Genomic DNA, 22197 nt, shown 5'->3' on the forward strand with positions numbered 1-22197 from the left:
CTGTACTAAAAGTTTACAAATTTTGCATTAATAAATATGCAAAAGAAACCCATAGTAAAATTCACTAAATCACTGGTTCAAAATTGTTTTTTGGTTTTTTCAGAAATTTGATTTTGATCTGCTTTGACCGGATTAATCGATGTTATGAGCCTTAATATTCTTAATAAACAACTAAATTATTTTAATATATACAATAATATGTAAGACAGGCTGTGATACCAGCTCTTAGTGTAAGCATTTCACTGGAACTAAAAATGCAATGCAACATTTCACTGAGCTACAGTTGGTAACATATGATGCTTATAAAGCATTAGGCCATCATGATATTCCCAGCATCCCTTTGCTTGCCACTGCAGTGAGAAACATGTTTAGAGGAGGCATTTAGCTCTATGAACAGGAGAAAGAACTCAACAAGGATCTCTCTAACTAATTTGCCTTGATGCTGTGCCATCCTATCAACCACCAAAAAAGAGCTACTGAAGTCAACAAAAACTTACACAAGATTCAGTGTCGAGAATAATATGATCCCTCTAATATTACAGAGAAATATTATGTTACAGTTGTTAAAAGTGTACTTCTCGGACAGAAAAGCTCACTAATTTAACCCACCAAACTGAGCATCATGGCATTTGTTATTCTTTCACATGAAGCCATAATCCAATAATTCCCATCTGAATGATGGGAACACATAGAAGACTTGGGGCGGCGTCTTAAATAGCAGGCCCATGCAGACACAGACTGCCGCGATACCCACAAGAGAGAGCATTACTGGTCTGTACAGTATGGTCCTCGCCACAGAGTTAGGGTAAGCTATCTTTTGGCTGCATCTGTTGCAATACGGTTGTCGTTCTCTGCTCAAGCAACTCTTAGTTATCTGGAATAAGTTTGGTTTACCAGATTTAAGTGCATCTACTAGCTCATAGGAGACAACACCAGGAATGTTGAGGACCACCTGACTCTGGTGATGTTGTTGCTTGTCAATTTTCTTCTGGACCAATCTTATGTATGAGTCATGGCCCTGAGCGATAGCATAATCTTCGGGAGTGAATCCAATGCAGTCACGTACGTTCTTCCATGCCTTAATTCCCAGCTGGAATGCAGAAACCAACAGAGGGTAAGAGAGACTACCAAACAGGAAACTGAAGTACAAGCTAACTGAAATAACCTCAAAAGTGAGCATTGGTAAAAGAATAAATAACAGCTGCCAGTTCATACATAAGCATTACAAGAACTAAATTACCAGAACATACAAGTAATCGTTCCTTGCAGCTGCTGAGGGCAACATGAATGAGTAGGTGGAATCATGGCCACGTTAAGAAATAAAGCTTTGAGAAATCACACTAGCAACACATTTATTTCAACATGGTTTTGTGATATAAGCATGGTAGTGAAAAGAGATACAAGTGGGCAAAAGTTGGTGCAAGGAATTTATTTTGCATGATCGGATAACAGAAGCAAAAACTTACATGAAACAAATGAAAACAGGAGGTTATGAGCTCCAAGGGCCTAGCCTCAAATATAAGTTAATGAACTAACTACTAAGGAGAGTTGCCTAAAATAATTGCAGGCCAATGCTATGTGTGCTTTAACACCGAAATATGCCAGTGACTTCCACAACTAAGGTCCAGCAAGAACTTGTACGCAAAAAATGTCATGTAAAGCATGATGAAGCCATTAGCATCCAGAACAAAGTTCAACCAGATTATTTCGTGTTATTGCTTCAATCAATTATAGGAATGAAAACATAAGCATGAAATAATATGTACCAGTTCAGGATCATCAGTAAGCGCATCCAATATGCTCTCAGCACCGTTACTGGAGGCTGCAACATGCAGCGGAGTTATACCCAAGGGGCCAAGCATGTCAGGTCTAAATAAAAAATGATCTACATCCGTCTCCTTTGAAGCTTTAACAGGTGCATATCTCAATAGAAGTTCCACCATAGGCCTAGAGTTCATTTGAACCGCACTATGGAGCAGGTTTTCAGATAAGGCAAGTTCTGTAGGTGATTGCCTGTCTGCATCTACTGTTCCACTGAATAAAATATCGAGAAGCTTCTTCACAACTGCAGACCACTCTCTATTCATAGCGAATGACATAAGATGCCTGAAGCGTCTCAGGGGAAAGGTATTCTGAGAGAATTTAGTTCCTTCAGAAGCAGATCTCATATGATTCTTCCGAAGCAGCCACCCGAGTTCATTAATAAAGTCTAAAGCTTGATTTCTAGCATTGGCTGCATCAGTTCTTTCCTGAAGTTGGCCATCACATGAGGCTATACTAATTGCATTCTCCAGCATACGGATCTCAGAGCATACATCTTCTTCCGCAACTATGAAGGGAAAGAATCCATTACAAAGGCCACAATCTTCGAACTAGGAGTCAAAACCAAGAATTCCATAATCAACAGAAAAAGCTTAAAGTTGACAAAGAAAGAATTTGAAAATAGGAACTAAATGACTACAATATGACGGAACCTCAATGAATCCTCTTCCTGTCACATCAGGTAGCAAACAAGTAAAGCTCAGGCACTGAGACAGATCATGCCCTGCATCTCTACCAGTTCCCTCAATTAGAGCTTGTGTTGTTTCTTGGACCAAGTATTTCCCATCAAATGAACATAGCAACCTGATAGGAGGATCAGCATTATGATACAACACAGGAAAAATAGATAAAACCATATTTTATGCACCAGAGAAAGGTTACATAATTGCGCAAAAGATTTCAATTCATCAGAAGCAAAGAAAATTAATACCCAGATGTTGGTTGAACTAGATTAAAACCCTTCACTGTAAACTTAACCTTTGTAGAACAAGCAACTGCAATAGGTGTGACTGACAAACCCTGACAATGGTTGAAATCTCCAATTGGGAAAGGCATGTCTAGAACAACCTGACCTGAAAAAGAATTATGCAAAAAGATGACAAGATATTTCTGTGGTTGCTAATAAAACCAACTTGTACAATGCTGCAATCTTGAAAAAAATACTGCTCAGAAGAAGCTCTACATACCATCATTTATAAAGACAGCGCAATTTTGTACCCTAGCAAAAATCCATCCCGTTGTCCAGAAATCATCGGAGTCATGCAAAAGCCTGCTTAGGTTGGAGCTTAAATCATGAGAGAGCTGTCAGCACAGGAAGGATTAGATTAATAGGCCGAATGAACTGTGGAACACAAAGTTGATCAGAGATGGAAACTTACCTGTACCCATGCAGATTCAGCTTGCCGAAGGTATATTGTTAGAACTATACAACCAGGCCTAATGTAGCTCTCAATATCTGTAGGACCACTGGATAACCAGTCAAGAATCTGCAATTCAGCATTAACAACGAATTAAAAAAAACAAACTTGTGCATGCATTTTTCTATTTTTTTAAGCATTTCAAAACTATTTTGGAACTTACCTGTGTTCGCAGAGCAAGAGGAAGATCATTAGGGTCTTTGCCAAAGAGTTTGAAGATAATCCTATCTGTTCTACACTGAAATGAGAGGAGACAAAAAATAATCAATAACGAATAAGTTGAAACTTTTCTAAGAACCAAGTGGTACAGAAATTTACTAAGCTGCCCTAGCAATTTAGCAATTTTGACAAGTCACTGAAAGGTATATTTTTTATTTAAAATATTTAATTTTAAGTATGATGGCACATTTTCAGAAAAGACAGAGTATGTGTAGCATAGTGGTGAGCCACATGTTGTTGAAGGTCACAAAAAACTCTCCAAGCAATATAAATTTTTTTGGTTTCTCTTATTTTTCTATTTTCATTTTCTAGTCTAATTTCTAATCAAGTAAATTAATACATAAAAGAAATGTTCAGTGATATCTTTTTCAAATCCATAGGTTTCAAAGGTGCTAACTAACCTAGTTGGTATAGACTTTTGGCAGATCATTGCAAGTCCTATGCTCGAATCTCACCTTTGTCACTTAACCTTTGCAAAAAAAAAGAAATATCTATAGGTTTCTAAATTTAATAGATAAATTAGCACCTAACATGTGATATCGTGGCTCAGCCCCTGGTTCTTGCAGATTTTATAACTTCAATCAGATAGATTACTTTCATAAAGATATGAAGATAAATAGGCGAAATGAGCCCCTAAGATGCACCCAAATCAAAACCATTTTAGTAATAAATGTAAAAGGTTTTCTAGAAGGCTCGTCACACCACTTTGCTTGTCCAGAACAAAGACAATGTTAATACAATGAACACCCAATCAACATGGTCCTATGTTCACATAGACCGCGACACGTGCTGCACAACACCATGTATATTCAACTCTTAGAAAAAGTTTCACAGCACATACCAGACCCATACCAGTCTGGTCAGGGACCAGCATGTATTAGTTGCCCGAATGTCAAACCATGGCTACGAAAATCATGGAAATCCATATAAGGTGCCAAAAACTTTCATTCTCATGCCTGCAATTTCTTATATGATAATGAAAGCCATCATTGGACCTCACAGTCAGACCAATGGTGAACATCATGTCTGATACGAAACAGCCAAGCCCAACCCATGTCTTTTTAAGCTCAAGAAATGTTAACCTCAAACATACAGTAGGGATTTATTGGCAGAATGTAACTAGAAGTTCTCTATATTTCAAGTCATAAAGAAGCTCTGCTACATGCATACATGGCATTCTTCATTTGGTCCAATCTTCACTGTCGCTGTCACTCTCCTTTTACAATTATCCTACCTTGATCTAGAACAACTAAAGCTCATCTAAGGTGAATGAGAAGATACCACAAAAGTAGCTGTAGTATTCTCTACAAGAAAGATTGTGGAATATTTGCAACAGCAAGGGTCGGTTGGTGGTGTACTTGAGGCAGACATCTTAATGTTTTCTATGAATCTATTGTTTGCTAAAAACATTGTTTCTATAAGGCAAAAGGTAAACAATGCTCAAGCTGTTGGATTCAGATAGGCTTTTAGGTTTCTCACGGATTTGAGCAAAGCCATTTTTTATCAAAGGATGTATCATCTTAAATTCCTGATAAAAGATCCCCAAGAAAAGATCATAACACCTGATAACCTCATAAGATTAAAAAATATATATCTACGATATGCAATAAGGCCTCAGCCCCTTGGATGAGTATATAAATGTTGCTCCTTTTCTATCCCTTTCTTTCTCTATTTTTTTCTAGTACAATATTAATTACTCTCTTCAATATTCCCAACATGTTTTATAGTTCTGTTTATTTTTCTCATCCTTGCTGATTTCCACATAAATATTGTTTGTTTACATGAAGCTGATTAGCAGCTGTTTGATTTCAAGTTACTTGCATTTCACTTTGATAATGTTTTGGTGCGATGTTCTCAGGACAGCAAATAGAGACATTTGTTTTCCTTTATTTTGAACCTTTTCTAGGCACATGAAACCCTAACCTTCAACTTTCAATTGCACCAAGTAATGGTATCAAAGAAACAGTCTTTCTATGTCAATCTGTTGAATACTTGTCTTAAACCTCTTGCTTTCCTTTTTTATTTTCATTTCCTGATTAATCATAAGCTTGAAGACTTGGTGAACTACATGCTTCTAAAATGTGTTTGCTCGCATAAAAAATTGTAATAGAGAAAGCTCTGGAGATGGGGCAAATAACAAGTCCCAAGTCCCAACAACCATACACTTGGTCCCACAGGAGAATTAAGCATTAGTAAACACGAATAGTGCCTAACTCCACAAATTCATGACCTCTGGTAGAAAAGGAAAGAAATTCACAGTGCCATCTCATTTAGGAAAAAAGGTTTAAAGCAATGGGGTTGGTTGCAGATATGTGAGACACCTCCTATGATAGAAGTATTGGGCTTTCAGAAGACACATATGGGCTTAGGTAAACATAATTTTAGAGAATAGATGCATGTTACATTGTGATTGGTTTGATGCACAAGAAAAATGACATACTTGAGCACCTCCATGTGAACTAGTTTGAGATTGATTGCAGGTATCCGAGTTGCCACTGGTCTGAGGTGGACTTGACTGATGAGAACTCTGCAGCAACCATGAAGGGCAATTAGAAGAATCCATCCTAGTAGACAAGAGAGTTGCTGGGTTCATTCTTCCTTCTTCACAATCTCTTGTGTCACTGTATGCATTGTTCAAATCAAAGTCCATTATGACTCTGTCTGTGACATGCTCTGAAATAGCATAGAATTTAATTAGCATGAAGTTCTGTTCATAAAAGAGAACAAGATTCTTAAGTACCTAAAATGTAGAATATACAGAAGGAATTGCAGGCACAGCCTCACCAGGAGAAGCTACCCTTTCTTTTGAAGGCACGTCAACAGTAGTTACAGAAACAGATGTGACATGGTCAGTTTGCCTCAAAGGATCCTGAGTACCAGTGATGCACGTCATTACAGCCGTCGAACACAAGGGATTACCAGATTCTTGCTCACGAACACCATTTCGAACAGAAGTAATAACCACATCTGTGGATATTCCGGAACTAGTTACAAGCTTTTGTGGATCCTGAGATGCCTGTAGGAGTCTAGAAAGACCACTTGGATCAAAGGAATTAGCAAAGGTGGCCAGGTTCCCTAGAAAATTAGTCAAGAGCTCTTGATCTTGTGATTGATCTGAGTTAGCTGCTGCAGAAACATGAGCCAAAATCAGCAGATACGGAATCACAGCTATCAAGTTTCTACATGTTAGAGTGTATGAAGGGCCTTGTATTGATGAGAGGCCATGGTGTGATATGCAACTACATATGCAGTTAAACTAAAGCATTCAAAAAATGTTCAATTAAGTTACAAGTAAATATTCCACCACCACATTTGTGACATAACATGGACCAATTTTGGTAAAAGTTACAAAATGGGTTGAGGTATTAACAATGAATTACCATACTATTATAAACCATGTATTATGGTACTAGAAGAACAACTACAGTAAAAGCAATATTTATAAAGCCTGAAACATAAACCAAATATGGGACCACATTTTCATGCTTTTGCAACTTGGCGACTGATCTCCATGTACAATCATACCACACCATAAGGCTACACTAGCTTCTGTGAAATGGTCATATGTCTGGATATGCATATGTGCCAACATATAGGGCCACATACCACATTTGGGGACACGTACAAGAAATACATAAAGCACATGAGCATGATCCATTTTTTATGTTAACTATGCTCCACTTTGGGCCACTTTAAGTTGGTAGTCACTCATATTTTGCAGTTCAATAAACATGCCAATATGTTCAGAGCTCAAGATATACTAATAAGGTGTCAAGCTCTCAAAAAACCATTACATAAGGCATGAGGCAAGGTTCTGATCAAAGCAAAAATCATAAGTTCTCATCATATCAAAGAACAAAAAGTTACAAATATTTGAATGGCATCTACTTCTATAAAAAATTTCTGGAATAATGATGTCCTTGCTGAATTGGAATCTTCCCCATGCAGAACAGGTTAGTACTCTAAAATCTAAATACGTGTTCCACATATTCATCTTTGTTAATATTAAAGGAAAACATGTTAAAGAATGGACAAATATGCTGCACCTAACATACGTCTTGGTCAACACCATCTCAATTAGTCATCAACATATGGCACAGGAGTATGCCACATCCCAAAGTGATGTGATACGTGAATTTTTTTTTTCCCTCCATTTTGACTAGCATACAGGACACCATGTTCGTGCCCTACAGAAACAGTATGAGATAATCAAGGGTTAAAAAAAACCAAACAGACTGATCCATACCGGCAAACATTTATCAGTCCAGCCCAACCAGAAAAAGTGATGTGAACTGGATGATTTCAGTCCGAAACAAGGGTTACAGCATCTGATTCCAAACCCCACTTGGTGGGACACCACGTTCCTAAATGGCCCTGGAAGTGTCACCTACCTATCATTTGACTGCATACTCGATGATCGTTGTTCCCATGGCATACCCCTCATTGACTTGGACCTCCTCATGCTGGCCTCCTTTACAGCCCCAAACTACACCATGCTGATGTGCCAATCTGTGCTGGAACCATACCAGTCCAGTCATCGACCAGTATCAACACCGGACTGAAATTGTAAACCCTGATGATAACTAAATCCTAAGGTGACATGTGCATATAAAGAACTTCAAGAATGAGCACTTGATACATGATAAACTAATCAATCATCTTAGATGTCTGCCCAGGACTATATTACATACTGGCTTCCTACGAATGATATTTTGTTTACCAAAGACATTGTTCTTAATTTCTAAGCCTGCCCACTGAAAGAAAGTACAGGTAACACTGACCAAAAGCTCATGAATGGTATCATGGGAATTAGATAATTGCCAAAAACATGCTGAATTTAGAAAAGTAAGAAAATTGCAAAAAGAATGCAATTGACTAGAGATTAAAAAACCATGTAGAGTAACATGTTGCAGATATTCAATGAATAAGTTGCAGCAGTTACATTGCAAATTGGATAGGATTCTAAGTAGGCTTATCAACAGATAGCCACAAGCCTGTTCATCTATCAAAGAATTCCCATTGACATTGACATCAAGCTGTGTCTTCCTCCTACGCCTGTTGTGGCCAGCTAAGCGCCGCCGACAACTTCTTTTGCCTTCATCAAATTCTTCAAGAAGATGAAACCTGGACGTGATTATCAAGAGCTCACAAGTCACAACAAAGACAAAGGGGGAAAAGTTAAAAAGTTCAAAAAGAAAAAAAAAAGTTCTAGAAGCAGATAATTATCCAACATCAAGGACCAAACCATAAAGTTCAAGGCAAACTAGAGATAAACTAACCTAGACTAGCGTGAAGTATTTATCACCAAAAGTGTGCAATAATCCCAAAAATTTTCTATTATCTTCTCATTTCAGTTAACATGTGGTTTCTCCTTATCACCAGAAGTGGTTGCAGAGGAAAAAAATTAATGCCCTACACAAGCAATATTTGATAATTGCCACTATGCCCAGATGTCAAGAGAAAATTAATGTCACACATTACAACTAATCTTGTCAATCATCCATATATCCAAAGTGACCTGAGATAACATTCTTGTTGCATAAGTTAAATAGATGTATACTACAACTAATCAAGTTGAATAATTGACATAGTTTTGTTATATTCTATTTCAGACTTCACAAACATGACAAGAAAGAAAATATATACTGTAAATTCGACCTGTTGCGAGAGAAGATCATGAATAATGGATTATAGCAGCTATATGTGTCACTAAATATGCAAACCTATTTTACATCATGAAGCCCAAAAGCCCAATCTCTGGACTAACATTATCTTATTCTGATTCTTTAATAAAAAAGTATAGCTTAACACTGTTTAGGCAAATGCATTAGAATGAAATGAGTTATGATGCCCTAGAAATACCAAAACTAACTTCAATTCCAGAGGACTCTGCTCACCTAAATTTCTTTGAAGAGCAATAGGTGAAGAGGCAGAGTGACAAAGGAAAAATCAGAAAAATGGATTAGAACTATAGCAGTAAATTTGAACAAAAAAATTAGAAATTGAAAATTACAACAGTCATTTAATAAGAAACTAATGATAATAAAATTCAAAAAAAATCACAAATAAGTGCATTAAAATTTCTGGACTATTTAGGGATTAAATCAATTAATAATAACTCTTTTTGGCAAATAAATAATGTCAGAAACTAAACTCTAAACAAAAACTGATCATCCATGAACCTGTAAAGATGTGTTATTCTCAGCAAGAACCAAACATGAGGATTCTCAAATTATGCACCTAAGTAATTTATAAAAAGAGGGCCTAGCAACATGGCCGAAAATGCTTAAAACCATGTCACAAGTGATACAGAACCCAGCTCACAATCTAAGTATATAGTTTCCTTTTCTTTCCAATGTGGTTCTATTTGGGTATCAAGATCATCATGCATTTTTGGAACGTATCCAGATCAACACTAATACAGTATCAAGCAGCATTATTCTCCTAACTTAGAATTTTTTTAGTTGTTCTTCTGGGAACCTCTACAGTTAATAGCTTTTTATTGTCAAAGAACACAAAAAATTCACATAAGCCACGGCATTTTAAATTTTCTATTCAGTATTTTTTTCCCAATTTAAATAAATATCAGTGAACTAGATTTTATTGCAGAAAGTGGCTTCATAAACCAACTGTGATATTCTTTTAGTCATTTAGTGTATGAAACATCAGTATAATAAGGGCAATGGACCTCATTTTTGCTCTTCTTTCTCATCATTTTTTTAGATTGGTTTCTATTTTGCAACCCTTATTCTTTCTTGCTATTTATTTCCTCTTTCTTTTAAATATATTATGCTTCCAGTGTTGAGGTTCAACCATAAAACAATGAGGAATAATCAATTTATTGTTATGTATCCATATTACCTATAATTTCAATAAGGGTAATCTCTGAGTCAACAAGCTAGCTTCAGAAATTCATTTTTTTTACTATCTTCAGACTGATTTAGCTAAAGAAAACAAAAAATGGATTATCTGTGACACACAAATGTAACAGACAATGGAAAGGTTTCTAATCATACAGATAGAAAAACATTTTGATTGAGCTGTACTATAACTGAATAAGGGCTATCCAGGATGGGTTTCAATTAAGAACCAAACAAACAAGCTGAACCAACCTACTACATTGCTGGCAGAAGCGCTGGCTTGCATTTTTGACAACCGCTGTGCTGGCCTTTGCATGCATCTCACAGACCTTGTGCCGCCTATGGTAGTCCTTTGAGTCACTGAGGTCAGCATCACAGCCTTCGACCTGGCAAGCTGGATGACTAGAATTGCCTCCTGGTGGAATGCTCTTCTTTCCAGTCTTCCCTTCCCAGTTTGCAAGGTCAGCTTCCGCTACTGGATAAGCATGGGCCCCAAGCTTCAAGCTCAAGGGCCCAGCTCCACCGAAAGATTCATCTTCTTCCCCCACTACAATCCTCCTCCTCTTCTCTGCTTCACCTTTCTCCTTATCAACCAGTCCATAATCAACACCTTCAGAGGAAGATGATGAACAATTTGACACCAATGTTTTTGCTGTATCCTGGTGTAGTTGTTTGTTCCTGCAATCTTCAGGGATGGAATTTAGAGGGCTAGCAACAAAGCGATCACCATCCCATCTCCAGTCATTCAAGTCCCACTCAAGGCTCTTCTTCCCGATCCTGTTCAGTTTAGATGTCCCAGCAGCAACAAACTGATGGTTTTCACCCCCAATTCTGGCCTCCATCAAGGCAAAAACCTCAAAACAACTCAGAAGGCCGAGATTTGAATGCAAATACTTCCCATGCTGCAAGGTGTATAGCAAGCCACTTTGGACCAAGAAGATGGAGAACACGATGGAGTGGAGTTCCTAAACCACGTCACTGCTTCGCCAAAAATCTAAAAGCATAACATTGGCAGATCCGCAGATCCAAACAAGTGAAACCCACATACCAATCACAATGTCCCACACAAAATCACTAGAAAAGAACCAAAAATAATTTATTTTCACAAGAGAAAGCCTAGTTCACTGATTCCAAGCAATAAAATCACCAAATTAACGACTGTAACAGCTCGAGAAACCCACTCAGTACGGAGCTAACCCTGCTCCAGTTCATCCGTCACGATCCAGACGCCACTAAAATATACCAGATTTAACCATATTTCTCGAGCAAAACATCAGCAAAACTACTCCAAATTCCCGCAGAAGTGCTAGAAGTTTAACTCATTCAACCGTTGCCACTACGAACCTCGCTACTCACAGAAGGGGGCGGGGAGAAAGAGAGAAAATTTAAAGAACCAGAACCTTCCTCGGGAGCAACCACTGGCCGATCCAGAGAACCCCTTTCATCCGGATCGAGATGCCCGACTCGGCAGCCATGATCGATCCAAGAAAAAACCTAAACAGCGGCCGACGGTAACAACCACGCAGAGAAGAGAGCGGAAGACGTGGAGGAGCGTACTGCTTTAAAACATTATATAGGCAGTTCGGCCGTGAGAAAGCCCCACTCCCCAAACCTTTTTAATTTCCTCCTCCACCTAGACGCACGGCACCCGCGATCGACCCTACGCCAACTCCTGGGACCACAAACGTGGGGCCCACACATTACAACTTCAAGGAGGACGACTTGGGTGAGAGATTGCGTCCTCTTGCCTTTTCAGATTTTTTCTATCACGCCCGTTGTTTATTTCGCTTCCCTCGGTTGCGTTGCTCGCTCGCAAACTGACTCGCCATCGGTACCATAATCACGACACGCGGCTAACAAGCACAGGGTTTCGCGGACCCACCGGCAGCACGCTCCTATTGGAGACTCTACGTGGCCAGTAAGAAAACGGCGTCGGAGTACGTCGAGTGGGCGGATAGTGGACCCGAGGTACGTTATTTTACGCCGGCGTACGCGCGAGATAACGCATTGCCATCTGCGGGGCGTCAGCCGTCCGATGCTGATCTGAGAAGATATCGACCGTGCATTCGTCGTCGAATCAGAAAACGTTTGCATGCGGTCGTCACGGAAGTTATTCCCCCGCCGTACTCGCAATAATGCGCGTGGTTCTCTCGCATCTGGACCGTTCGTTCGCGGGGCCTGTCTATCCTTGAGATTGGCGATAGCACGATCGTCAAAGCAACAAGGAACGCGTGCTCTTCTTTCTGTGATTATGCGATTAGCCCGTGCATAGCACGTGCCAAAGGGAGAACCCAAACCTAAAAAAGAACTTAAAATATATATATTTTTTTTATTATGAACGAATGACTTTTCACTATTATACCATTTTTAACTTTTTTTTAATCAATGTCACGTTTAAATCGATAAATGAGACATGATTTAAATTTTTATATCTTGCTCATGTGTGAATGGTAGATGTCCCAATCCAACACATGAATAAAATTCTTGACAACATATGACTTTAGCTAATTCTTGAATAGTAGATGTCCCGATCCAACACATGAATAAAATTCTTGACAAGTTGCTTCATCATTGACTTTAGCTAGTTATTGGCAACATATATCAACTTATTGTTATATATGATGGGTAACCCAAGACGGAAAGTATTATTAATGAACAAGGATAGAGGTATATTATATATGGAGTTATTATTGGGCTAAATCTCACATCCTCACATGTATGGTATTATGTTTAGATATTGACAAATGTACTAAATCTTAAGAAGTCTATGACAGAATCCATTTTGTTTAGATATTGACAAATATATTATTGGGTTGGTGACAGAGATCATTTTGACTTTTTATAAGACAAATCTTTCTCTGGAAGACATATTTTGAGCACCTGCAACCATTCGGATTGGGGTCATGCATCATGGAGAGGTTGTCTACACACCATCGTAAGCAACTTTCTTTACATTTACTCCTCAGTGTCTTGAGGTACTGTGAGAACTGATAAAGGAGTAGGCTACATGAGATTTAGAAGTGAAACATGTATTCATGCATATTGTGGTTGATCATTTGCTATGTATTATAGTGTTATATTTAATGTTGGAATCCACGAGTAGGAGCTATGTATTTCATTTCACGTAATTATGTGGTAGAGATAAAATAGTTTGGCCACATTTATTCTCTGTGGTACAGTGGGTGGGTGGACTTTATGTGGCAATTGCCAACCCTACATGAAAGGGAAGATGTACGTGTTCAAGATAGTACACACGAATTCAGACGTCAGTAAATGCTCGGTTACAGGTGGTCTTTCATGATAACGTAGGTCCCCGGCATTAGGTATTCATTCATGGAAGAACTCCTCATTAAATATCTTCCTACCGCAACAGCCGAGGGAAGGAAGGGCCGGTGGCAGTTGTTTGGTGAGTCCTTTCCCATTCGCATGGCAGTCATTGATGAGCAGCTTTCAGCCCCATCATTCATCAAACGATGCTTCGCTTTCGTCCGGATCATGCGAGGGTTTCCCCTGCTTGATTCTGAGCTTTAACTCTGACAGCTCTTGATGCAGCAGTGAACGAAGACGACATTCTGTTGTCGGTACTGTGTAGGAACTGCACCTCCTCCATGCACGTGCCAGATTGAATGAAACCCTTAGGTTATGACTCCCCTCTAATGGACTCGGATTTAGTTTCAGAGAGTTTGGTGGCCATGCGGGGATATCTACCGAGAGTGCAGCAAATCGGTTGACCTTGATCCACACAGAAGAGAGCTCATTGGACTTGGTCGAGAGAATGAAGGAATATCTTGTTTCTGAAAGTTTGATGAGCATGCAGGGAGATCTAATGAAGGATCCGTGAGCTGTGTTTGCATGTTGCTTGACCTCGATCCACTCAAAAGAGAGCTAGTTCTTTCCGAAGGACTTAGATCCAGTTGCAGGCATGGAAGAACATTTTGTTTCTGAAACTTTGCTGACATCTACTCGAGGAGTGTAGTGTCGGTGCAGGTTCGTTGACTTTTATCCATGCAGAAGAGAGCTTGTTCTCTCCCAAGGACTCAAATTCAGTTCCAAGCATGCAGGAATTTCTTGTTTCTGAGAGTTTTGGTGACCACGAAAGGAGATGATGCAGGTTGGTTGACCTTGATCCGCACCAAAGAGAGCTAGGACTTGGATTTAGTTGCGGGCGTGCAGGGAGATCTACCAAAGGAGTGAATTGTGTTTGCAGGTTGGTTGACCTTGATGCACACAGAAGAGAGCTTATTCCATCTGAAAGACTTAGATTTAGTCGCAAGAATATCTTGTTTCTGAAAGCCTGGTGGGCATGCATGCAGGGATATCTACGGAAGGAGTGTAGTATTGATGCATGATGGTTGACCCTGATCCATCTGAAGGACTTAGCTGAGAACATGCAGGAAATATATCTTATTTCTGCAACTTTTGATGAGCATGCATGCAGGGATATCTACTGGATGAGTGTAAGGTTGATGCAGATCGGTTGACCCTGCACTCTCTGAAGGAATTGGGAGTATCTTGTTTCTAGAAGTCTAATGAGCATGTGGGTGCAGATTTGTTGGGGTTGACCATGACACACAGAAGATGAACTCTTTCAGGGGATGGCACTGACTGAAATGCCATCTATCATCTTTATTATTAGGTACTTTCTCCATAAACTATATAGTATTCTTCTCAGACATTGGATCCCAAGTCTGGCTCCACTTTGCAGTGACAAGGCACAGAAGCCACTTGTTCTACCATGTCCTTTTCCTTGCCATCCTTGTCTCCTCCTTTATGGACCTCCCAACATCTTTTCTAAGCACCCAGAATCCCTGTTTCCGATGGCCAGCCTTTAGTTAGAGCTTGACTTATTGACTGGAAATAAAGTTCAAACCAGTAGATGATTCATTCTATATTAACCTGGGAATCATGTGGTCTCATCAGTTCTGCTGCTACTTTCTTGGAAACTGCAAACAATAGCCAGCAGGCATACGGCTCAGATCAATGTCGAGCTCGCTCACTTCATCTCACTGTTTCTTGACACACAAAAGATGTGATCTTTGGAAGCTCCATGGGAGTTCCCCTGTCTCACCAGAAGCTGAGCATTGACATCTGACACTGCAAGTGTGATCCCCTGTGCCCATTGTCACTTACTGCATCTTCCCTGGACGGAAAACTTGTCTCTTCTCATTACGACAGAGATCAAATCCCCTTCCCAGAGTAACTCCTAAGTCTTGCTAAGCTCGACCAACTTGAATGTAATTCCGATAGAGGATAAAGTGAGGAAAAGAGATCTACGAATGTTGTGATTAGACGAGATGAGATAATTAGTATTAGTGATATTGAAAATAGATAGAGATAAAAAATAAAGATTATTTGACTAAGGAAATTACTTGATGCATGATTCGATAGTTGAAAAGATTAATATAATGCATCCAAAGAATTGAGACTTTACAGCTTGTTGCCGCTGTTGAAGAGTCTTTCTTTGATGATATTGCTGTGGCATAATGGTAGGAAGGGATGAAAAGGACAGAAGTCGCGTTGAATCTTGACGAAGCTCCGAAACTTAGATTTATGATCAATGAGAGTTTTAGATAGGAAAGGAATTATCTCCTCTTAAGTAGGTCAAGTCAACACTATGACCATGTGCCGCTTGCTTGGATTGGAATTCAACGAGAGAGAGAGAGAGAGAGAGAGAAGATGACAAGGGGTAGTGTGCAAGGGAGGAGGGGGCTGCAGTGTTTGGAGGCACTCTTCACGGGTATTCTGGTCACTGGAATCCGAAGAGGCAAAGGCTAACCTTGTACAACTGCTGTCCTTTTAACTTCTCTCTCTCTCTCTCCCTCTAATCCTTAGCTGGAGAACTGTAACTGACAACGCCATCCTTGCATGTAATGTCATATGTTTCAGCCTCAACATGAGAGAGAGAGAGAGAGAGCAGAGCAGAGCAGTCTGATAAGAGTGAAACTCAGTAGCAGCAGCAGATTTGATTCCATGGAGATTTATGCCCACAAAGACATCACACTGGCTGTGTCTCCTCCAATTCGGCAGTGGATTTAAGGCAGCTCAAGAGGGCGCTGTGGATCCATTAGGTTACTGGACGGTGGTTTGTTTGTCTGTAAAGAGAGGGAGAGGGAGCAGCAGAAGACAAAAGGTGGCGGACAGGAACAGTTTTGTTCTTTTGCAGTACAGACTGTAATGATTTTTTCCCTCTCTCTCTCTCTCTCTCTCTCTCTCTCTCTGTGTATTTCTTTTTTCTTTTGATTGATGGTGGGATTGGTCTTTTGAGAACAGAAGCAGCCCATAGATCACAATGGAGTTGATGGGTTCCACTTCCACTTGATTGCCGTAACATCATCAGATCACCACAGGATTTTCGAGATCGTGCTTCCCTTTTGGTGTAGTTAGAGCTTGTTCATTGCTTCGTTGGTTGTTTGGGCCGATTAGAACCCAGTCACATGAAGAGATCTGCAGTTGTAAGTGTCTCTGTTTCTCCTGCTTCACTCTTGGATTCCTTTTTCCTCTTGACGTCTTGAGGTCAATTGTTGAGCTCTGCAATACGGTTATATCTGAATGGATCTTAGTTTGTGTAAAGCTAGTTGGTTCTCTTTCTTTCTTCTGATACTGGAATGTGGATCTGTGATGGAAAATACATCTGCTTCTAGTATTGAATCTATCATTCCTTTTTCGTTTCTTTCTCATTTTATTGCAATAGCAGGCCTTTGCTGCAACTTGACCTTCCAGTCATGTATAAAAGAGAGTTTTATTGTATCTAATCTGCAGTCTGCATTTTAATATGGTTTTCGATTCACTTATTATTCTATCGTTACTTCGATCTTTTGCAGCATCTGAAACAAAATTCGATACACATTGGATATATGATTTCAATCCTGTTCTCAAGCCATTGTGCTATGTTGGATTAATGAACTGTGTAATCCAGATTCATGGTTTCCGAGGCTGGATTATGGAGCATTTTTTTCTCTTACAAATGAATCAAGGGGAGCCTCTTTGGTGGAACTTATCTCTCCCCCTTGACGATTACCTTGATGTATTCACCCACCAATGTAAAATCTAGTTACAAGAGAACCAAGTGGGTTTTGATAATATTCTTTTTCCATTCACCTCAAATAATATGACCTATTGAAAAGCATATTACCGGTTCATGAAAGTTATTTAAGTTAGTCCTACATTCTGATATAGGTTTTGTTTTCTTCCAATTTTATTTATAAACTGGGATCCTAAATCAATATCATATACTTCCCTTTAGTTTTTCATTTTTTGTTCTGAAAATTGAGTTTGCAAACCCATACTGGAATTGGACCTGCTTAACATTGCACCATTCATGACATCCAACTTTTGACTCTCAATTATATAAGCTAGCATCTCAAGAGATACAAAAGGAGCTGATTGAATTTGGAAGAAACAAATATTTTGAGTTTGATTCTTTCAAGTGATCATGTAGAGGATGGATGCTAGAAAATATTTGTGTTAATTTTCTTTTAACCAAATCCCGAATGATTTTGAGATCATTGTTTTCCTTATTAACCTATGGAATTTTGACTCAGCTGCTAGAAACTCTTATGATTCTTGCAACGGTCGGTCAGTCATCATGGGCTGCCTTGTCTACTTCATCCTGCAAGGAGATGGGATCAAGCACGTACCGGCCACACACTGTCACCGTAACAGAGTTTGGTGCCGTTGGTGATGGTGTCACGCTAAATACCAAAGCCTTTCAGAATGCTATCTTTTATCTCCATTCATTTGCAGATAAGGGTGGGGCGCAGCTGTTTGTGCCTGCTGGAAAGTGGCTGACTGGAAGTTTTAGTCTCATCAGCCATCTCACTATATCACTAGACAAGGATGCCGTAATAATTGGATCCATGGTGAGTGTGTAGTTTCATATCAAAGCTATGTTTGCAGTACACGGTAAAAACAGTTTAGATTGCTTTGTCTCCTGCCTTGGTTTTTATATTGGAAACTAGACAGGTCCCCGTAACATAAAAACAGCAGGCATCGAGATTACTTGTGAAGACGGTCCCAACTATCTAATATTTGAGGTTGGTTAGACTAGTGGCACTATCAGTTTTTGTCAAGGAGAAGATGCATTATGTGTCTCTTTGAAAAGTTCACAAGTTGTCATGAACTGATGTACTTCAATTTTCTGCACACATCCTTCAGATGATGTAGTTGCCGCTAATTACACTGAAAACTAAATCTGATGTGATACTTCATTTTACTGAAACCCTCCTGTATCGAGGAAAAAAAAAATCTTATGAAAGAAAACTTTGTAGGGTGGCTTGCTTCTATTTATTTTTCTATATTCTCTCTGTTTACATATAAAATTGTGTATGATCTGTGAAAAATTATCCATTATGCTTTAATACAGGATTCCTCTGATTGGCCAGTCATTGATCCATTGCCATCATATGGCCGGGGTAGGGAGCTACCTGGTGGAAGACATCAAAGCCTCATACATGGGTCCAACCTGACTGATGTGATAATAACAGGTCAGTAAATCTTGAATGAGTTTTGCCTAATGTTTCTCTCTTAATTTACAGTGGTAATGAGTAATGGCTCAAAAGGCAACCGACATCTTATTAATTATTGTGCAATTTCTATTTAGTGAGCTGTTGTATTGGATGCTTTTGAACATTCCAATTTTATTTTTGCTGGGCATTATTCAAGCAACATCCGAGCGCAACAATCTGAATCTTTATCTTTAAATAGAAAGGCCAGGGAATACATAAGAGTATAGTGTCAAATAGTTGTCCTGATTTCACTACGAACTTGTTTCAGGTAGCAATGGGACTATCAACAACAATCTGTATCTTTAAATAGAAAGGCGAGGGAATGCATAAAGAGTATAGTGTCAAATAATTGTGCTGATTTCACTATGAACTTGTTTCAGGTGGCAATGGGACTATCAATGGCCAAGGCAGCGTTTGGTGGGATTGGTTTAACAACCACATTCTCAACTATACTCGACCACATCTCATAGAACTGATTTACTCAACTGGAGTGGTCATCTCAAATCTTACGTTCATTAACTCACCATTTTGGGCCATCCACCCCGTATATTGCAGGTTTGTCCATCCTAGTGTATGTATTTATTTCTCTTATTAGCTCTGTAGATTGATGTTCGAGTGGAGCTTTTATGAGCTAGGGGAGACTTGAGACTGCTTTTATTGGATTAACAGCCAAGTGCTCATCCAGAATGTCACAATCCTTGCCCCACCTGATTCACCAAACACAGATGGAATAGATCCAGGTAATGATAAAGATCTACAGCTACAAACTGTGGTGATACTATTCAGTATCAAGTAGTCGTAGACTCATAGTAATGATAAAGATCATGTTCAACTAAAGATGTTTATAATTAATTACTTGCTGTTTCATCCAACAAAAAAATGGATAATGCTCATCTTCACTGAAATCCAGCAGCTTGCACCATTTGGTCTTTATATGACTCCTGGTCAGTTGCTAATTTTCATTGTGCCAATACTTCAAACTTTAAAGTTCTCAGTTTTACATAAAAAAAACTATGGCTTTGCACAGATCATAAGAAAATCATGCACATAGCCTATATTATACTTCTGTGATTATGATTTTGTTGAGATAATCAACTGTATCATATAGACTTGAAACAAAGTGCTGAACTAATGCAATATGGAAAACTTAAGTGCTGAAATATAGACCACTCATCTATGAACTCCACTTTGCAAGCTTGTGTCGAAAATCCTGCAATATAGCTTAATTGCTTGATGCTCATATTCAGGCAATTTTGGAACTTATGATAAAATTTTAATGAAGAAGAATTCCTTGTTAAAAATTTAGTGACGAGTATGTGTACCAATATTTTGTCAATCATTTTAGCTCAAGCAAGGATAAATCACCAAATAGGTAGCTTTCTACTTGTGAGTCCCAATTTTAATATAATGAAAAGTTGAAGATTTTTGCATCTTAAGTTCTTATGCATTTTCAAATTTAAGCATTATTTAGTTATGCAGTAAAGATGCAGGTCAATTCTTATTCTTGTGATCATCATGATGGTTCCTGTCATGGTCTGAGATGCTTGTCCTTTTTATTTCACATTCTAGGATTGAAAATTTTGTTTTTAACATTTGAACTGGTATTGTGTTAATAAAAGAAGTTGGCATGAGTGGCCATGAGTGTTCTGCATATAATTCCCTTGAAATTCTTCTCAAAATTTTGATTATTAAATGTATACAATGATTTTGCTCATGTCATTCAAATGAATCCAGATTCGTCCAGTAATGTCTGCATTGAAGATTGTTACATCAGCACCGGTGATGATCTTATTGTCATCAAGAGTGGATGGGATGAGTATGGCATTTCTTATGCTCATCCAAGCTCCAACATCAGCATCCGACGCATCGTAGGAGAAGCCAAATCAGGTGCAGGCATTGCCTTTGGGAGTGAGATGTCTGGTGGCATATCGGATGTGGAGGCAGAGGACATATCTCTGTTTAATTCATTGTATGGCATCAGAATAAAGACATCTCCAGGACGTGGTGGGTATGTTCAGTACATCCACATCTCCAATGTTGTTCTGAACAATGTCAACATAGCCATTGGTATAACTGGACAATATGGTGAGCACCCAGATGAGAATTTTGATCCAAATGCACTTCCCATTATAAACATGATCACCCTGGAAGACATTAAGGGAACAAATATCAAACATGCTGGCACATTAGAAGGTATTCAAGGTGATAACTTCAGCAGTATTTGCTTGTTCAATGTCCACCTCAATGTGACCTCAAGTTCTCCATGGCAATGCTCATATATCCAAGGCTCTTCTAACTTGGTCTCTCCAGAATCATGTGAGCCACTCAGAAACCCATACCAAACCTCAGTTTGCTACACAGCTAACCATGTAAGAACTCAAAATCTGGTGCAAGCTGCTTGAGTAGCCTGTTCAGAGTTTTGGCATCATCCTAACCCAAGTCTGGCACTGCACACAAAAAAATAATTCATATCAAAGAATGTCCAATTGTCTACAGAATCTGGTACATGCTTTTTTTTTTAAATTTTGTTTATGTATCGACATATTGCTTTGACTTCCAGTTGAAACTGGTAATGCTTTGTTATCATAACAAGTTCGATATGGCTTGAGAGTATGCTGCAACTGACTTCAGTGCATCCTCACAATAGAATACAGTGACTGTGAGATGTTAAATGGCCTTTTCTGTCTTGTGTTTGCTTATGTTTTCCTGTTTTTGTCAGTAAAAACTAAAAAATGAGGCTTGAGACATATTTATTATTATCAAGCTTTATTTAAGGTTTCCTCAAGAAACATTTCCCCGAGTTGCCTGTGAGGCTATATGTGCTTTTTGCAAGAGATGACCTCTTGATTTCAATTTTCAAACAAACATGTTCTGAGACTAACTAATAAAGTTGTTTCTTATTATACAAACATACAAATAAAGTAAGGCTCAGGCACACTTTTACTACTGGTACTCATAACCTCCTCAACAATGACTAAAGAGCTGCTACTTAAAGCTTAAGAAATCATATTTGCTTTCTGATTTCTAAACAAGTCGAATCACAACCAAAGAGCATCTTAGAACTGCAAGTATTTTATCAGCCAGATTCACCCCAAATTTCTGTAATATAAAAGTAAATGCATCATTAAGAAAAGCAGTTGATCTTATCATTAGATCCAGAAACAAACAAGACAGTTTGCCTTAGGGTAGCCTCAAATCTGCTAATAGTGTGATGTTGCCTGTCAGATACTAGTTATAACTTATAACACCATATGTCAGACAGATTCGAGGTCAGATAGAAGAGAAGGAAATGTAGACGGGGGAACTTGTTTGTGATTTGTTTCAGCTTAGATCTTTTTCTTCCATTTCCTCTGTGGAGGGCAATGACACGAGATG

General features: G+C 38.8%; 2 protein-coding genes across 4 annotated transcripts; one reads left to right on the plus strand and one right to left on the minus strand.

Annotated features, from left to right (window-relative positions):
* Positions 1-477: 477 nt before the first annotated feature.
* LOC103969425 (squamosa promoter-binding-like protein 6) lies at positions 478-11855 on the minus strand. Of its 2 annotated transcripts, none has more exons than XM_009382952.3 (11): positions 10571-11855; positions 8401-8582; positions 6243-6581; positions 5899-6131; positions 3403-3477; positions 3201-3308; positions 3009-3123; positions 2753-2894; positions 2475-2625; positions 1767-2372; positions 478-1090 (listed from the first exon to the last, which is right to left on the minus strand). In XM_009382952.3, the coding sequence occupies exons 1-11, from the start codon at positions 11158-11160 to the stop codon at positions 641-643; spliced, it is 2991 nt and encodes a 996-aa protein (XP_009381227.2). In that variant the 5' UTR covers positions 11161-11855; the 3' UTR covers positions 478-640. The 2 variants fall into 2 exon arrangements, with proteins under 2 accessions (XP_009381227.2, XP_009381220.2); XM_009382945.3 differs by having other exon boundaries at positions 6243-6584.
* Positions 11856-15986: 4131 nt separating this feature from the next.
* LOC135596750 (probable polygalacturonase) lies at positions 15987-21498 on the plus strand. Of its 2 annotated transcripts, XM_065088876.1 has the most exons (8): positions 15987-16097; positions 16205-16489; positions 16589-16770; positions 17860-18177; positions 18681-18801; positions 19203-19377; positions 19492-19562; positions 20557-21498. In XM_065088876.1, the coding sequence occupies exons 3-8, from the start codon at positions 16753-16755 to the stop codon at positions 21222-21224; spliced, it is 1371 nt and encodes a 456-aa protein (XP_064944948.1). In that variant the 5' UTR covers positions 15987-16097; positions 16205-16489; positions 16589-16752; the 3' UTR covers positions 21225-21498. The 2 variants fall into 2 exon arrangements, with proteins under 2 accessions (XP_064944948.1, XP_064944942.1); XM_065088870.1 differs by lacking the exon at positions 15987-16097 and having other exon boundaries at positions 16142-16489.
* Positions 21499-22197: the final 699 nt, after the last annotated feature.

The sequence above is a fragment of the Musa acuminata genome, chromosome BXJ1-2 (assembly GCF_036884655.1).
Source record: "Musa acuminata AAA Group cultivar baxijiao chromosome BXJ1-2, Cavendish_Baxijiao_AAA, whole genome shotgun sequence".
In the NCBI taxonomy this organism is placed as follows: Eukaryota; Viridiplantae; Streptophyta; class Magnoliopsida; order Zingiberales; family Musaceae; genus Musa; species Musa acuminata.

Coding starts and splice junctions, on each gene's coding strand:
- LOC103969425 (XM_009382945.3), bottom strand. CDS start 11,160: ATGGAGGCCAGAATTGGGGGTGAAAACCATCAGTTTGTTGCTGCTGGG. Junction 2,626..2,752: donor CTAGTTCAACCAACATCTGG/GTATTAATTTTC, acceptor TCCTCCTATCAG/GTTGCTATGTTCATTTGATG. Junction 2,373..2,474: donor CAGGAAGAGGATTCATTGAG/GTTCCGTCATAT, acceptor TTTGACTCCTAG/TTCGAAGATTGTGGCCTTTG.
- LOC135596750 (XM_065088876.1), top strand. Junction 18,178..18,680: donor CCGTAATAATTGGATCCATG/GTGAGTGTGTAG, acceptor GCTTTAATACAG/GATTCCTCTGATTGGCCAGT. Junction 18,802..19,202: donor GACTGATGTGATAATAACAG/GTCAGTAAATCT, acceptor AACTTGTTTCAG/GTGGCAATGGGACTATCAAT.